We start from the raw sequence: 16,604 nt of genomic DNA, 5'->3' as shown, positions 1-16,604 counted from the left end.
ATTTCATGAAAATTTCATAGGGAAGCCAGTTCAAATCAGACAACACACACACACACCAAAAAAAAAACAGAAATATTTCATTGTAGCATCAGTAGTCCGGGTTCATCAGATAGTTGCCCGTAAAACTAGTTACACATCTCTGCAAATGATATGCAGTCTGGGAGTGGATTTGGACAGTAGACAATTTTATGCAGCACAGCAGAACAATGCCCAACCTATCCGCCCTACTTTTCCACATAAACAATGAATTAGCATGCTTAGAGCATCTACTGGCCGCCTTAAACCCGTCTCAAACACCCGGGCGGACGGTCAGTGACTAGTAGAAAAAAACTAATCCAGACGAACGTCTCAAAAGGGTCTTAAACGCACGGGCTGACCACCACCCCTCATATCCAGTCCAAATCTAAATCGGATATGGGGAGGCCCGAGCGTGTCCGCCACGTCGGCCTGACAATGGGGTCCTGCACTAAAACACTCTGAAAACCGGCGATCCAAAGCTCGCCTCCTCCGTCAGACCGTTGGCGCCGCGTGGCACCACTCTAGTTGGCCTCGTAGTTCCCTAGCCCGGCTATATAAGCCAACCGCTGACACCGGAACCCTACCTGTCCACATTTCCCCCTCCTGTCCGCCGCCGCCGCCACTTCTCAATCGGCGTCCGCCACCACTAGTAGCCATGCCCCCAAGTAAGGAGCTACCCGTATCTAACGAAGAAGCACCGACTGCAGCTCCTTGAGCAAATTCAAGAAAGGCGTGAATCCCGGATCGCCGCAGAGCTACCTCCGGATGCGGTGGATCCGAAGAAGGGCTTGGAGATGGAGGAGGATGTGAGAGACACTAGGGGCGCATATCTACAGGTGGAGCAACAGGCGGTCATTGATTCCCTCCGGTCAAAATCGAAGGCAGAGGCCAAATGCCGCCGTCGACAGGAGCCGGAGACGGAGCACGCGGTGGAAGTCAACGAGATACTCACGCATATGGATGAGGAGCAACGAAGCCCTCCGCCCATCTACCTAGTGCCCAGCACCAACATCATGGATATCTCCGACGACGACGACGAAGCGTAGTTAGCTAGCATGTGTCTATACCTAGGATTTCTTTTGCATGGTTTGTATGGATCTAGGGAATGAAATATGAGAGACTCGGATGCATGGCACCAAGTATGAGGCGTGACCGGTCCTGTCCGCGGACGCGCCCGGTAGCGTCCGCGGGCGTTTGAGGGGTCGGTTTGCAAGTTCCGGCTGTACATGCTCTTACAGAGTTACAGTTTACATGACTCAATTTTCCGCCGTGAAAAGATGGACTACAAGCACACAAAATTCGCGTATTGTTATACTCTATGCTGCTGACCTGCTACTATTTGTCTTCTTCTATGTTCACCCTTCAGATAGTTACTTCCAGTGTTATATTCGAATTTCCGTGTAGTCAATTTGTAGCCCCTTTGAAATGTGCAGACAAAATCAATGCTGGTGGCAAAAACCTCGTGTCTTCGTGACATACCGTACTTCTGCATTCTCGAACGACTTCCCTGTATTGAGTCGATATCCTAGAAAAGTAAAGGCCAGGCACAAACAGCCTTACTCAGCCACATGTCTTGATAGATTATCAAGAAGCACCACGATACCTATTTTTTAGGTTCCAGATGCATGTTTGGGAGGAACTAGGACGGGTCAGAAGCTGCCTGAAGCCTGGCAAGATTTGTCTGGAGCCGTCCCAAATGAAATGCAATGAGAAGCCAGACAAAGCAGAGCTGGTAACAAAAGGTAAGCACAAACCATTAGACATATCTCCCAGGACCCCCAAAAAATGCTGCACAGTTAACACCAAGATATTTATCTGGAAATTTGTAGGGACCGCATGGAATCTAATCGCTGAGAGTTCAATGAAACACAGTCAGATTCCGAAAAGGTGTGTAATTACACAACAAAAAAACAAAAGGTGTACCTTAACTACTCCCTGTAATCCAAATTAATCGACGCAGCTCTCGTGCAAAGTTGTACTAGAGCTGCATCAATTAATTTGGATCGGAGGGAGTACAAAAGAGTGCAACTGGTATGGTGGCAGTAGTCAAGTAAGGTGTGCAGCGAGAGGTCATGGGCTCAAACCCCACCCAGCTCATTGATTATTCCTAAAAGCACATCTCTCAAACGCATCTCTGCGCAGATCCAGCAACCACAAAATCCACTGAGTTATCAAAAATTCAGGCAGTTGTGTTTAGCAAACCCATAAATTGTACTAGTTGTGGAATAAGAAGGGTCAGCAGTAGTTGGCAAAGTTAACCAGGTTTTAACATACAAGTAGAGATAGGTAAAAGGTTTGAAGCAAGATATTTTAAATTTCAGCATGTATTATATATTCAGTTGTGTTCAGCAGTTCAGCTAGCAAAGAAAAAAAAAGCTAGCAAAGAACTCCCCAGACTTTGAACGCTTTGGTGGGAGCATACACACTTTTGAGCAGCCAAATATCCAGACATGGACACTTTTCCAGTCAAAGCATCTTCACACGAGAAAAGTGTATCTTAATTGGGGAATTTGAGGATTTGCCACAGGTTTGTTTGCACTTTGAGGATTTGCCACAGGTTTGTTTGCACTTTGAGGATTTGCCCTAGTTTTCCTTGTCATCGATTATTTGCCACATATTTCTAAGATTCTTGATGATTTGCCCCCGATTGTACAGACCCACAAGAAAATATCTAAAATGCCCTTCATCCTCATCTTGTCCAAAGTCATGAAGGTAGACGGAAGCTGCACGGCGGCACGGCCGGCTCCGTCTGATCGTCATCGTCCAGACAGGTTGTTGCAGGCGAGGAGTGTGTCGAGGCGCAGGAACGGGCAGGGGAGGCGACTGGGGAGCAACGCGGTGGGCAACGAGAGCGAGGTCACGCAGCCTGTGCGCGCACTGCAGCCGGCGCTTGACCAAAAGCAGGGGCGGTCGTCGTCGTCCGTCCCCTTGGCGAGGCGGCCTAGTGGGTCGATGACGCGTGTTTTGGAGACCACCAGGCACCAGCGCGTGGTCTTCGCCATGGCCTCCAGGAAGAGGACGGGAGGCAAGGAGCAGCGCCGGAGGGGAGGGAGGAGGCGGTGGCCATTGCTGCGGCCCAGGAGGGGATGCGTGCGGGTTGTGGGGTCACACAGATAACAGGAAGCTTTTTCCTATTTGCGTTTGAAGCGAACTTGATGGAATCATAGTGGTTGACAACGGCGGATGCTTTCGCCTGGCGAGCTGCTGGTTGAGGTCGTCGACCTCGGCTTCTCTTTTCAGGTCGTTGACCTCGGCCTACTTGTTCTCGAACAAGGCAGGTTCATGAAGCACGACGGCGAGAGACACGACTGCGAGTCATGGCGAGCCAGCAGGAATACGGATCAACAGAGGAATGGAAATAGTCAAACGGGGAGCTAACTAATTTGGGCCAGTGCAGTTTGGTCACTGATTTTGTATTGCAATTCCATACCGTGCATAAGGGCAAATCATCAAGAATCTGGGAAAGGTGTGGCAAATAATCAGTGACAAGTAAAATAGGGGCAAATCCTCAAAGTGTAAACAAACTTGTGGCAAATCCTCAAATTCCCCATCTTAATTAGTTTCTACCAAAGTATTAGTGCAACATCTGCATCAAGAATTACCTCCCAAGGCACAATCAAACAGACTACATTGCCAAGGAGCTATCTTTGAGAGATTAAAAAAACACATTAAACATACAATATGATATGGTAAGCAGAAATGAGCAAGTAAATGATCAGACATGATTCATACCGGCAATGCATAGAGGTTGACAATGGATATTTTCTTCTCAAAGCTGCTGAAAAGTAATGTGTAAATTCCAGCAGCTGTCGCATCACCAAGCCTTTGAACAATAACATCTATACAGACCTACAAGAAAAACTTTGATTTAGCCAAATTAATAAGACAAAATCAACACGGAAAATGGGCAGCAAAACAAGATAATATCCACATGATTTGCCAATATCAGGCAAGATACTTCTAAAAAAATATGCCACTCGCAATAAGGTAAGTACTCAACAGCAGCAAAAAGCACTCCTCAGTAGCAAATACTGTGTCCGAAATTAGACTTTTTAGGTTACTGATATTTACTTCTATTTTCAGAGAGAAGTAGTTCCCCCGATGCGCCGCAATTAATTAGAAAGGAAAAAATTGAATGCTTAAATTGTCCACTTGACGCCGAGTATCATGTTTCTAAAAGAGATCATTTGATCCCTACTGTAGTGATCCAAGTTACTAAAATCTTCTGGGCCCAGGTGGACAGCTAGTGGAAACCGGTCAAAATGAGAGCAAATGGGTTATATCCCATTTATATGCTATTATCATTTCATCATCTATGGAGACCAATTCATGCCTCATCATGTTTCCTACTGGTTAGCATGCTCAAATTACATAACTCCTTTTTACCTTGGCTGTGTACTTCTCATCCTGTGAGACAACAGTAAATAATAACTCCCTTCCAGGTCTAGTCAAAACATAGGTAGTTACCTGCAATGAAGGAAAAAGATTGGGAAACAACAAATTAGAATAATTATGTGTTTATCGCAGAGTATACCTGAATATAGAAATAAAAACATGAACTCCCTCCGTTTCAAAATACTTGTCGTGGTTTTAGTTCAAATTTGAACTAAAACCACGACAAGTATTTTGGAACAGAGGGAGTAGTAAATACAACAATTAGTAGGTACTCACAAACTTCACCTAGTACCAAACAACATTCAGTATGCTCTAAATCAGTATTTCTTTTGCCTAAATCAGTGTTGGTACATGAAGAAAATCGGTTGTGGCTATAACCCTTTTACCAAACGAGCATTTTGCAAACCACCGGCAGTATAATGATTTTTGATACATTAATTACAAACAGAACCAGCGCCTTGATTAATTTTGAGTATAACAGATGCTATCATGCATTGGTTCCAGATGCAACTAGATGAAGCTGCACTAATATTCGAACTGAAACGAAAATGAATCCTGCAATTGATGATTTCTCAGCTTATTAACAATAGGAAAAATATACTACAACGCATAAGCTCTTTCATATGAAATCATTTGAGGGTACTAAACCAAAACTAAAGATATAGTGCGTGTGCACAAATTCAATGGCAATGGCTACTCAGCTTTTGCATATGCCTTACCTTTACATGCATCTTTTTCATATCAACAACTAATGGTAGAAAAATGGTACCGAAAGTTCAGTAAGAGTGGCCTGGTCAACCGATACCTTTCGAATTGTTTCAGTGACGGCAACAGCAACCCAAGTTGGCCATACAGCAAGGGCAACCAAATTTGAGGCAGCAATAAATGGAGATGCGCAAATAGCAACTGTTACACCAGCTACTGTAAGGATATGACCCTGAAATAAATACTTGTTCAAATCATACCCAGAAATTGATAGAGCTACAAGAATGGTATAATTACCATAATACCCTCTTCAGATTAGACGTAAAATATCTATGATCTAAACAGGTCGTGCGAACGAAAAGAAAACCACTAATCTACGTTGGTCATTGCAGAATCTTCTAACTACCATTTGGCTAAGACCCTTGTTGATTTATATTGTTTTATTCACTACCAGATATCGTTGTGGAATAGTTAGACAGCTAGTGTCACAGCATGCATCAGTTGGACTAGACTGCACGAAGTTTGTCCCTTGAGATAATAGAAATGCAGAACTCATGGGGTCTCTAATTGACATCATCTCAGTGTGCACAGGAATTAGTTTCGAAGGGGAAGCGTATTGAGATTCCATCACATGATGGAAGGTTTATTTTCTTGAAAGTAATAACCGGGTGTTCCACAAAAAATATTCACGCAAACACTTTACACAGAAAAAATAGCAAAAACTGGAGGTCCACATTTACAAATTTACTTCAGTAATCCTATACTGCAATTTACATTGTGGACGTGCTCATCCTGAAGTGGAAGTTATGATGGATTACTATTGCAATTATGATTTGCATTAAGGAGTGTAAAAAACATTCTTATATTATGGGACGGAGGGGATAGATATTAAGAGAGGTGATGTAAGTTCTATTATATTTACATCTTTTAATAATATGTATACACTTCGACAATGCATTATGGCATAAAAGTTTTTTTTTGTGACAACTTATCTGGGTGATATTCACTTATTCACACTGAAAAGGGGGTAATGAAGTAGAGTAAAACAAGGATAATTTCCAGATGGAAAAAATACCGTCAAAGTGAGCTGTCCGGCAAGAATAAAAACTGCTATAAAGCTATTTATCAGTGCAAATGTTCTCCTTCTGGCAGTTGGACTTGATATTGTAGTAGCAACTATAGTTACTTTCTGGAAAACAAGGAGAAAAGGTCGGGTGAGTAAATGGAGGATCCTTTCTGTACTAACAATTTATTTAAGGAAGCAACATGCTCACAGCATAGCACAACTTATCATCCATGTCATACACAAAAGGAGAACAATCATACCTGAAAGTAAAAGAAGGATGAGACAGCTGCACTCAGCCATAGAAACAGAGATATGTATATCAGGTAGGGCGAGCGCATGATCAGCCAGAAACCTTCAAACATCACAAAAATCCCAGGCTTTGTCTTTTGAGATTGGGAAGGTGTTCTAGGTGAAGTGACCAGTGAAGACATTTCATCACCAAGCTCGGTATTTTGACTTGGTTCTGCTCTGCAGTTTGTAATAAATTGGGATGTCTTAAATTCTCACTTGTGAACACAAAGAAGCACCAACAAGTCAAATAAAATCATTCAGTAACACCTAAAAAATAGTGTGAAAGCCCACCATTGTAAATCCCATTTTTTATCATAAATTGTTGAAACTAATAAAATCATTCCAAGTTAGTCATAAAGTGGACTATTCAGATTTCAGAGCTAGTATTTGCGGCTCAAAGTTCGCTAAGGTTAATCAAGCAAGAAATTTTGTACATAAAACATGCTGGTTACTCATGTCAAAATTAACAGGAAAATGAGTCAAGAACTTGTAACTCATGCCCAGAAGGAATACATACCCTGTTGATGGCAATTCTGTTGAACCATGATTAGCATCAATGCAAATTCCTTTAGATGACAGCGCAGCAAGTTCCATCAAGAGGGAGGAAAATAGGAGCAGAACTGAGGAAATTTTAGTAAATGACATTGCATCCATGAAAAATCAGACAGGAGCTTATAATGTTATTCGGAGGAGCATCCTAGATACGTACAGGGTCCCATCCATGCCATGCTTGCAGCAAACAAAGAACCAAAAAGTTGCCCTAGCGTAGCACCAGCCCCGATAAAACCAAACAATCTTGAACCTGACTGAATCAAGAGAGAGATAAGGATTTGAAAAGAACATCCAAAATGTCTAAGGGGTTGCCGATATATTCTGGTGCAGTTATCAAATGATACCTCACTGTCCATGACATCAATTACCCTTGCCCAAGTGGATGATATTGTAATGAGATTAAGCAAAGCAACCTTCAGATGAAGAGAGTAATTCAAATGGACGATAACTTAAATCTCAAAAACATGGACAGGATCATGTAACAGGAAATGGCTTACCCAGAGAAAGAAGCTTATTCTCACAACTATGTATAACCAGCTATGGTTTCCCCACCCAGCAGGTTTATTTGAACCATCTTCACTTGACTTGATCATAATATTGACAAAAGTAAACAAAAATAAGTTTGGCCCTGCCTTCTTCGATTAGGAAATTTAGAAAGCGAGCAAAGTGGCCGGAGTGCAAGATGGCAGATGGATTCAAAAACATTTTTTCCGGTGTAATATCAGCATGGGATATTTGCAAACTCCAGGGAAACTAATCATGCATACAAAAAAAGAGAAAATAATCCACCATGTTATCAGTGTGTGTTACCTGGGCGATAGATGGGGAGCCCGGCTTCGAGGCAAGCCAAAGCACAAAAAATACAAGAAGGGATATGCTGAAGAACCTGTGTATCAAAACCAAAGCCTGAAATTGCAGGTACAGGTGATAGGAATTAGCTTGTGTCAGTGAAGGAAAAATAATTGCTAGTCCCTCCATTCCAAAATACTCCCTCCGTCCCATAATATAAGAGTGTTTTTGTGTCAAAAATGTTCTTATATTATGGGACGGAAGGAGTAAGTCTTATTTGAACTAAAACCACGACATTTATTTTGGAACGGAGGGAGTACTGGAAAATTTCAACTTCATAAAATCATCGCCAATTACCTGAATAAAAACAGGGGCTCGTCAAAGGAAAATAACAGAAGCTTATATTTAAAATTGACTTGCAGCCCTAGACATAAACCACATGAAATAGCAGATCATTGCAAAAACATACATTTTTTTCTGCTAAAGTAAATAGGTTCTGGCGAAGGTGTGTGTGTGTTTTAAACTAAGTCCAACTAGGCGTTTGGTTTATAATTCTTGTCTTGGTGGTGTGATGTTTAGGGAAGTACAGTTTTGTCCTGTTGGATCCTTGCATTATTTGCATTGCTTTTGTCTGCTGTGGTTGAATTGTTTCCGTTTAAACACGAGCAAACTGCAACGACCCAAGTGAGAAAGGCACGGACCCTGGACTTGGGGACGGATGGGAGCGAGAAGGCGAGGGAGGCGACGGGGGCGGCGAGGATGGTGAGCACGAGCGAGCCGGCGAAGAGGCCCGGGAGGGCGCCGAGGCCCAGCGAGATGGCCCCCTCGTCCCGCAGCGGCAGCACCACGAAGTAGGCGCTCAGGATCTGCGTCAGCCATGGGGTGAGGATTTTCCGTTCTCCGCTGGTGGCGGAATCCGGAAGGCGGATCCGACGAGAGAGATGGCTTACGAAGAAGAAGGTGGAGGCGGCGCTGGTCAGCGGGGGCATCTCGTGGAGGCGGACGTCCACCAGGGACGCCACCGCCGCCTCGGCGCGCGCGCGGAGCCGGTGGGTCGGAGCTGTCTCCGCCATTCTCCCCTCCGGCCGGTGACCGGGCGGGCTGGGGTTGACTCGCCTCTGCCTCCCTTCCCTCCTTGTCAGCCCCATCATCTCTTCTTCACTCGCGTTGTACTGTTGCTCGTGCTGGGGATATTATAATATTTCGTACTAGTACATTGTAGTATTTGATTGATCGATGCACCCAATGCATTGTCTCTTAACACGGTCATCCTTGTTGAATTGGCAAAGATTTTGATTTGAAATCCTTTCATTTAATTAGCTAGCCCAATTTTTTTGGCACCCTACGCATCCGCCGGTGGGTTATTTGAAAACATTCGCCGTCTGATATGTCGTTGGATTGCGTCATAAATAGCCGTCGGATCTCCGCAATGGGATATGTCGCAAATTGCAATAAGGTAGATGTTGCACAACTCGTTCTACAACAACTGTTTTGTTGCATACCACCAAAGCGTTATTTTTCGCCTGATTATTTTTATTATTGTCTTCAACCTTTTTTGTAACATAGATGACGTTGCGGGGGGACTTTTTGCAACGGAGGTGGTGTTGCAGATTTTTTTTCGCCTTCATAGTTTCTGCAACATAGATGATTGCGGGAGGACTTTTGCAACAAAGGTGATGTTGTGGATATTTTTTTCCGTCTTCATAGTTTTTGAAGCATAGATGATGTTGCAGGAGGACTTTCACAACATAAATAATGTGACTGGAAAGATGATGTTGTCTGCGATGTGAATTGAGAAATTTCTGCAACAGAGATGATGTTGCACAGAAGGACTTTTGCAGCAAGGCCCTTGTTGCGGAAAGTATAAAAAAACATCGTCAGCCGGAGCGACGACAGACAGCAGGAGGGGAGGCCGGAGCGGTGCAACTGGGCCAACGGTGGCTGGAGCAGAGCTCGGGCGTGCACGCTCAAGCGACGGCCATGGTTGCGTGCGGACACAGGGACACGGGGAAAGGAGGAGTTGTAAAGGAGGAGGAGAAAGGATGGCCAGCGGCGGCGTCCAACGATCACCGGCGGCGGACTCGAAAGTGCGGCTTGCAGCAGTGTGCAGGTTGACTGGCTTGCTGCGGCGCTTGTGGCGTGTGGCTGTCCTGAAGCACGGCTGCAAGTGAGGGTATGAGCGAGATTGACAGAGGAAGACATGGAGCGGCTATCTGGACGGAGAAAATAATAAATACTCCCTCCGTCCCAAAATAACTGTCTCAATTTTGTACTAGCTCTAGTATAAAGTTGTACCAAGCTTGAGACACTTATTTTGGGACGGAGGGAGTAGATGAGAAGGATGAAGAGTAGATAAGGTTAAGAATGACACGTGTTGAACATTGGAGGCGGCAGACGCAGTGCATGTAATCCACTGGGTGGTGGGAATCTTTTCCCTTTTCTATACTGTGATATTCGAGGCTCTAGACAAAAGAAAAGGCAAGACTCCCAAAGAAAAAAAGTCTTAATAGGATGATTTTTGGAATTTTAACACTATGGCCTAGCTATAAAGGGAAGAAAAGAAGTGAAAACTAAGAAGATGAGCCACAAAAGATCAGATCATTAAATTCACTCCACCGAAAAATGAGTTAAGAGGGAAAGTAACCTTCACAACTCGAGCTCAAATGAGCTCTGGTGAACAATAAAATCAATTTTTTTTGTAAGAAAACTGATTTTTTTGTGACAAACATTTACAAATGTTCTAAGAGTTTGCAAATTTTTATTATGAGATCACATTTGTGGAATTCATGGCAAAAAAAGGTAAAATCGGTTCTCCAAAATGCTTTGGAAAGCAGCATTTCCAGAGTATTGATTTTGTTTTTGCCATGCCTTCCAGGAATGTGATTCCATGACGAATCTTTGCAAGCACTCGGAACATTTGTCACAAAAAATCAGTCTTTTAAAATTTTATTTTTTAAATTTATTTTGCTGTTCACCGTTGAGCTCGGACTGAGAAACTCTGCATCAAGCTAAAGAGTCATTTCTTAGGTAAGATAAAACTCCACTCCTTTTTAATTACAGTGCTACATCATCATTTTGCCTATAATAACGTGCTAAGAGACGAGCATTGGAGTGCCTTAGATTCTTAGGCTGCCTGTAGTGGGTAGTATCATAAGTTAGTGTTGTGCATAGTATCATAGATGTATCTTATAGATGATCTTATGTATTGTCATGCAAATATATAGTGGTATAATATTTATTATGATAGGGTATTATAATATGATACTCAAATCTTATTTTATTTTATTCTAAGTTACCTCATCAAAATTGTCTAGTTGACATGGATAATAGCACTAGCTATGATACACCCACTACGGGTAGCCATAGTCCAAAACGTTGGTGCTACTATAGGGTAAACATGATTTGACCAAAAGTCACTACCCATCTCTCTTCGCTCACATTGCATGGTTGCTTGTGCTTGCGGTCAAGATATTATTGGATTTTATTTGGTTGCATTTTACCTACTCGCTCCATGTCTATATATAAAGTCGTTTCATATTTCTATGTCTAATTTTAATCATTAATTTTACCAAAAAAGAGTTACATGCAATAGAAAGCATGTCATTGAATGCACATTTCAAAGAACTTTCTGATGATATATTTTGGATGACATCTAATCTATATTTTGTTGACCAAAATTACAAGTCAAAATTTGACATGGAAAACAAAATGTCTTATATACAGAAATGGAGGGAGTACAACATTTTGTTCTACTTCTCTTCCGAGCTTGTAAATGATATTGGTTTGTTCTTTTCGTGGAGCCCTTCACTCAAGAAAAAGTTCAATGACATAAAAGAATCGTCATGGTGGACTCAGCTCTGTGCTACTACCTCCGTCCTGGTTTATTGGTCCCTATTGTAATCTGTGCCAAATTTTGATCATAAATTTAACTAAGAAAATGTTCATGCATGTCACAAAAGAAAATATCATTGAAAACTATGTTCAAATACAAATCCAAGTATATAATTTGTGTTGGCATGCACTAATATTTTATCAGTTAAATCTTTAATCAAAATTTAGCACAAATTACATAGGGGACTAGTAAACCAGGACGGAGATAGTACGTCACAGGAGCCTCGTCCCGTCATTGGTATTTGTTTCATCTAGACAGTTCAGAAAATCATGTTGCCGTGCATTTATTAACGTGTTTTTAATGTAGAATACCAATGTTTGGAATAGTGTGCTTTTTATTTTTTATGGTACTACAAAGTTGCCAAAGTTTTTCTAGCCAAAGTTGGCCAATCCATTGGCAAATAAAACCTCAACCAAAATTTGGCCAACTAAACTCTTTGGTAGGGCGATTCACTTGTTCAACGGCCAAGGGGACAGAAAATCTACTCTTCACAGACCGAAATCTGATCGTCAGAACAAGGCATATGACAAGATTAAAACATTGATTTAGTAGACAGACTGAAACTCGATTTAGTATCTACAGTTGTTCAGATGCCATTACAAATTAAAACATTGACCAAGTAATAAGTACAACACGGCTTCAAATTGACATAATATACTGTTCGTCATGCCGCTCCCTTTATAATACAAAGCATCCACAGAATGCAGGAGCAGCACAAGGCAACAGCAAGTTGAATTTTAGACACCTATGTACAACAAGAAGAACTAGTGCATTATGTTCCCTCCGGGTTCACGCGGCTTGGTGTAGCCTTTCTACCTTCATGCATCACGCAGCAAACCCTCCTCGGAGAATGACCCGACCACCGTCTTTTTGCCGGCATCACATGCTTGGACGATGGTGCATATATCGTTCTTCTCGAGGAACTTCTCTCCGTTGACCAGGATGAGAGGGATGTATTGCAGGACCAATCGTTTGCACTGTCGAATAAGAAAAATATCAAACCCGGTGTGTGCTACATATTGAACATTAACTGAAGAAGCCAAGATATCTCCTTTGCGCATATTTTGTTTTTAAAAGATGAGCCAGATATAGCTTACCTGCTGCTCGTGACCTTCGATCTTTTTGCACTCCTTGAGGAGAATTTGAATTATCTCGAACTACAGATATCACATGGAAATTATTAAAGGAAGACACAAGGTAAAGGTGAAAGCACAGATGATGCAAGTGGAATAAAGGAATTACCTCAGCATCGGGATCTTTCAGTTTGGACAAAACTTCATCCATGAGGTGGTGGCAAAACACACATGTGCTCTCACTTCTCACACCAGACAGAAGAGCATTGTCCCTGCAGAGGCCATTTCGTTTGCAGAACTCTTCCGGCTTGATCTCAGCGATCTTGGCAAATAAGAGAGTTGCATAGGAGTCCACCAACTCAACACACTGCAGAGATAGAATGTCCATGCTTAAAAGATCTATAAACTATTTCTGTTTAGGGTATCTTCTAGCATGGCATTTATCAAGGAAATATAAACACTATGCATGTATATCTTTTTATCAATCTTTTTACAGTGCCTAAAACTCAGTATGTACCAAATTACAAGCCAAAGTGTTCAGAATTACTACCTTCTTTTCCAACGAGAATGTCTGAGAACAAGCTTCATGAAGGACCTCCATCATCTTATCTTGTGATTGTTTCTGACTAAGATAGCTAAGAGCTTCATCTGTAAACTTCTCGCAAGCTGGGCATAGTGGGCTACCCCTCTCAACACGAACGGGAGTTTTGCTCGAAGTTATCTGATCCATCAAGATTTGATCAGGGTCTCGAGCCTCCTTGATATCAAGAAAAACTGGAAACAAATAAATCAGATGTCACTGGCCAGAACAATTGCGGACACAAGGAAAAATATATCCATATGCCTGAATCTTCTAACACTGCCACGTTATGCAGTATCACGGTTGTATCTTGTTCATGCACATTCCCCATCTAAGCCTTGAATTACAGAAACGAACAACAGTATATGAAAGAATACAAAACCAAGCATCAACATATACTGGAAGTTGACGATGTTAACAATGAAATTGGCTATCCAAAGTCTATGCTTATAGAACCATGCATGATTTACAATGCAAATGCAAATCATATCAAGGAAGCAGATGAAAGATATGACAACTTCAATTTAGACAACAATACTGGGAACTCGCATAAGATGATTTCACAACAAGGGTATCCTTAATTCCAGTTCTAATTCCAACACCAACCTAAATAGCTCACCACCCTCCATCAGCTGTGCGCAGAAAAAATCTTAAGGGTGCTTCCCGATTTACATGTTCTTAAGGGTGCTTCCCGATTTACATGTGGGAGCCACTGATGTCGATTTAGAGATGAATAAACAACATAACTAGCATCATGGGATTGGAAAGGGCTGTTGTGTGAGATATACCTGTGCTCCGGCCTTGTGCGGCTCCCAGGCTGACCAGCAGCAAGAGGAGTAGGAAGAACGGCAATCTCAGTCCCAAACCCATCGCGCGATAGGTACTGTCGTTGACCTGCAAAAATAGGAACCAACACATACGGAATTAGCAAATCCATCAATCAATTTTGATCAGGAAACCGCAGGAAAACGAAAGGGGTGAATCAGTCTCATGAACAACAGCTGAGCCTGCCAATTTCAGAAAATTTCACATAACAAAGCCAAAGACGCAAAGGAGCCACGAAACCGACCGGTAAAGCCGATCGAGTCGACCGGGCCAGGTCAACAGAATCATCAACAGGAGGAGGAAGCGGATCGATCGGAGAAGGCGCGATGACACCGAACGAATCGGAAAGCTCGATCAAGGGGGTGGGGGAACGCCGCGATCCAAAATCCGAGGCTCACGGGGAGAAACGAAATCGGAAGCAAGCAGAAGGGATGATGAGAATCAAACCAACCCTGCTGTTGGGGAATCGAGCAGGCAGCCGCCGGGAGGAGCAGGTGGTGGTGCGTCGGGGTCGTCCTGATCTTTTTTCTGCTTTTGTGTACGTATCGTGTATAGCGTGCTCGCGATTATAGAAATCTGATGATGGGGCTAGCTAAATAGGGCGTGGGTGGGGGTGGGTGATTGATCTCGCTTCGCCTTCGGAGTTGGGTTAGCGTGGAGGGAAGAAGTTGAGACGGTTAAGCAAGAGTAACTGCTTGTTATTATTATTGCAAGTACGACTATCATTACTATGCGTATATCAATATATATTTTTTTGAAAAGGGGATTCCCCGGCCTCTGCATCAGATCGATGCATACGGTCAATATATTTTACTTGTGGGAAATGTCATACGGAAACAAACATTCGGCGGACACCGATGAAAACCACGGGAAAACGGTGTTTTAAACTTGGGCGCTGATTCTCTCTAAAAAAAAACTTGGACGCTGATCTGCGCCGGTGCGCCGGCCTAACTGTTGGGCCGATCAAGCACCAGCCGTCCGATGCGCGAGCCAGGGCCGTCAGATCCGCGTGAGATCTCCCGAGAAAATCGTCCCGCACCCGTCCCTCGCCGCACCGCATCGCAGGCCACCCCCCGCCGGCGAGATCCCCCCACCCCTCAAGAAAATCGTCCCGCACCAGCCCCTCGCCGCACCGCACCGCAGGCCGCCCCCGCCGGCCGTTGATCTCACAGCAGGCTGCACCTCGCCGCCCCCGCCCCCTGCAGATGGGAGCTAGCCACCTCCACTGTCGGCCGCAACTGGGTGATGAAGCCGTCGCAACTCCGTCGCCGCCGGCCATCGACACATGCAACACTCAACCGCGGTTGCAGCTAATCCTTGAACGGATGTAGCAAAATTCAAAGACAGTTGTAGCAGAAACGCCGCCGGAACTCGCCGCCGCGCTTGAAGCACCATGGCCTTGTAAATGGATGTAGCAAAATACGTCGCCAGTAGTAGCAAAAAACGAGGCTGTTGCAACAAAAATGTCGTCCTCATCATCGCCGGGCACATCTCAGTCGTAAAAAAAGCACCCATGGCCTTATGAAAAATGGATGTAGCAAAACACACAGACGGTAGTGGCAAAAAATTGACATGGTTGTGTAGCAAAAATGGCCTCCGTCGCCGTCGCCGGTCGCAAAAATGGCCGCCGTTACAAAACCAAAAGACAGTTGTAGCAAAAATTTAGGCTGCTTCCAGCAAAATTAAAATACGGTGGTAGCAAAACTTAGTCTGGCCTAGCAAATCAAAAAAAGATGGTAGCAAAAAATGTCTCCGGTTTCAGCATCTCGGGACTCTGGTTCCAGCAAAACAAAACCCGGTTGCAACACTGGAGCCTCTCCCGTCTCCACCTCCGACAACTGCTGGTTGTAGCAACCGTGGCTGCTCGTTCCAGCATCGTTGGACTCTGTTCTAGCGGCGCCGGGCCCATGGGTGGCAAGCTCCTGGCAGGTAGCGCCGCAATCCCCCCTTTGTCTCCCCCAGAGCAGCGCCAGATCCTCCTGTGAAAAAAGGCATCCCCCATGGCCGGGGGCCTCCCTACCTGCCTTGCCAGAGAAGGAAAAGGAATGGAGCGGGGGGACGGCGGCGCGACTGAAATGTGCTTTGAGGTGGTTTCGCGGCAACGCGGGGAAGGAAGAGAAGAAACATGGCGCGGGAAGGACGCGGCTGAAGGTAGGAGATGAAGTGCATGGGAAGAGATAAGGCAGGAAGAGATAAGGTTTGGGTTCACCAAATACACGCCTCTTCGCGCGAGGGGCTGCTTGAGTGGGCGCACGACGCCAGCGTGGCGCGTGACCGGCCGGGCGTTCGGCCGGTGCCCCGGCCCCAAACATTTACCTTTAAAATTTAAAAAGATAAGGGTTGTAAGAGAGTGATGTTCTATTGCCTTGCAAAATTTCAAGTTAAAACACTTTACGAGATATGAGCTATGAAGAAAAA

General features: G+C 43.9%; 2 protein-coding genes across 6 annotated transcripts in view; both read right to left on the bottom strand.

The window, feature by feature from the left end:
• LOC119295479 overlaps positions 1-8,990 on the bottom strand; it is a 10,018-nt gene extending 1,028 nt beyond the window's left edge. Inside the window, exons 1-14 of one of the 4 annotated variants that reach the window (XM_037573902.1) lie at positions 8,767-8,990; positions 8,518-8,682; positions 7,838-7,933; positions 7,525-7,611; positions 7,372-7,440; positions 7,185-7,281; positions 6,993-7,095; positions 6,445-6,652; positions 6,194-6,307; positions 5,219-5,350; positions 4,405-4,485; positions 3,751-3,867; positions 1,622-1,747; positions 1,233-1,543 (exon numbers count right to left, since the gene is read on the bottom strand). In XM_037573902.1, the coding sequence (XP_037429799.1) occupies positions 1,658-1,747; positions 3,751-3,867; positions 4,405-4,485; positions 5,219-5,350; positions 6,194-6,307; positions 6,445-6,652; positions 6,993-7,095; positions 7,185-7,281; positions 7,372-7,440; positions 7,525-7,611; positions 7,838-7,933; positions 8,518-8,682; positions 8,767-8,967 (1,560 nt within the window). In that variant the 5' untranslated portion in view covers positions 8,968-8,990 and the 3' untranslated portion in view covers positions 1,233-1,543; positions 1,622-1,657. Of the gene's footprint in view, positions 1-1,232; positions 1,748-3,750; positions 3,868-4,404; positions 4,486-5,218; positions 5,351-6,193; positions 6,308-6,444; positions 6,653-6,992; positions 7,096-7,184; positions 7,282-7,371; positions 7,441-7,524; positions 7,612-7,837; positions 7,934-8,517; positions 8,683-8,766 lie in introns of those variants that run through there. The other 3 variants (XM_037573901.1, XM_037573899.1, XM_037573903.1) reach the window with 3 other exon arrangements.
• A 3,258-nt stretch (positions 8,991-12,248) lies between these two features.
• Positions 12,249-14,791, bottom strand: LOC119295481 (proactivator polypeptide-like 1). 2 transcript variants are annotated; one of them, XM_037573905.1, is made up of 6 exons: positions 14,638-14,791; positions 14,150-14,255; positions 13,332-13,555; positions 12,951-13,148; positions 12,806-12,865; positions 12,249-12,685 (listed from the first exon to the last, which is right to left on the bottom strand). In XM_037573905.1, the coding sequence occupies exons 2-6, from the start codon at positions 14,229-14,231 to the stop codon at positions 12,527-12,529; spliced, it is 723 nt and encodes a 240-aa protein (XP_037429802.1). In that variant the 5' UTR covers positions 14,232-14,255; positions 14,638-14,791; the 3' UTR covers positions 12,249-12,526. The 2 variants fall into 2 exon arrangements, with proteins under 2 accessions (XP_037429802.1, XP_037429803.1); XM_037573906.1 differs by lacking the exon at positions 14,638-14,791 and adding an exon at positions 14,431-14,614.
• Positions 14,792-16,604: the final 1,813 nt, after the last annotated feature.

The sequence above is a fragment of the Triticum dicoccoides genome, chromosome 4B (genome assembly GCF_002162155.2).
Source record: "Triticum dicoccoides isolate Atlit2015 ecotype Zavitan chromosome 4B, WEW_v2.0, whole genome shotgun sequence".
In the NCBI taxonomy this organism is placed as follows: domain Eukaryota; kingdom Viridiplantae; phylum Streptophyta; class Magnoliopsida; order Poales; family Poaceae; genus Triticum; species Triticum dicoccoides.
This window is presented reverse-complemented; position numbering and strand designations above follow the sequence as displayed.

Coding starts and splice junctions, on each gene's coding strand:
- LOC119295481 (XM_037573905.1), bottom strand. CDS start 14,231: ATGGGTTTGGGACTGAGATTGCCGTTCTTCCTACTCCTCTTGCTGCTG. Junction 12,866..12,950: donor TGAAAGATCCCGATGCTGAG/GTAATTCCTTTA, acceptor TGATATCTGTAG/TTCGAGATAATTCAAATTCT. Junction 12,686..12,805: donor TCGAAGGTCACGAGCAGCAG/GTAAGCTATATC, acceptor CTTATTCGACAG/TGCAAACGATTGGTCCTGCA.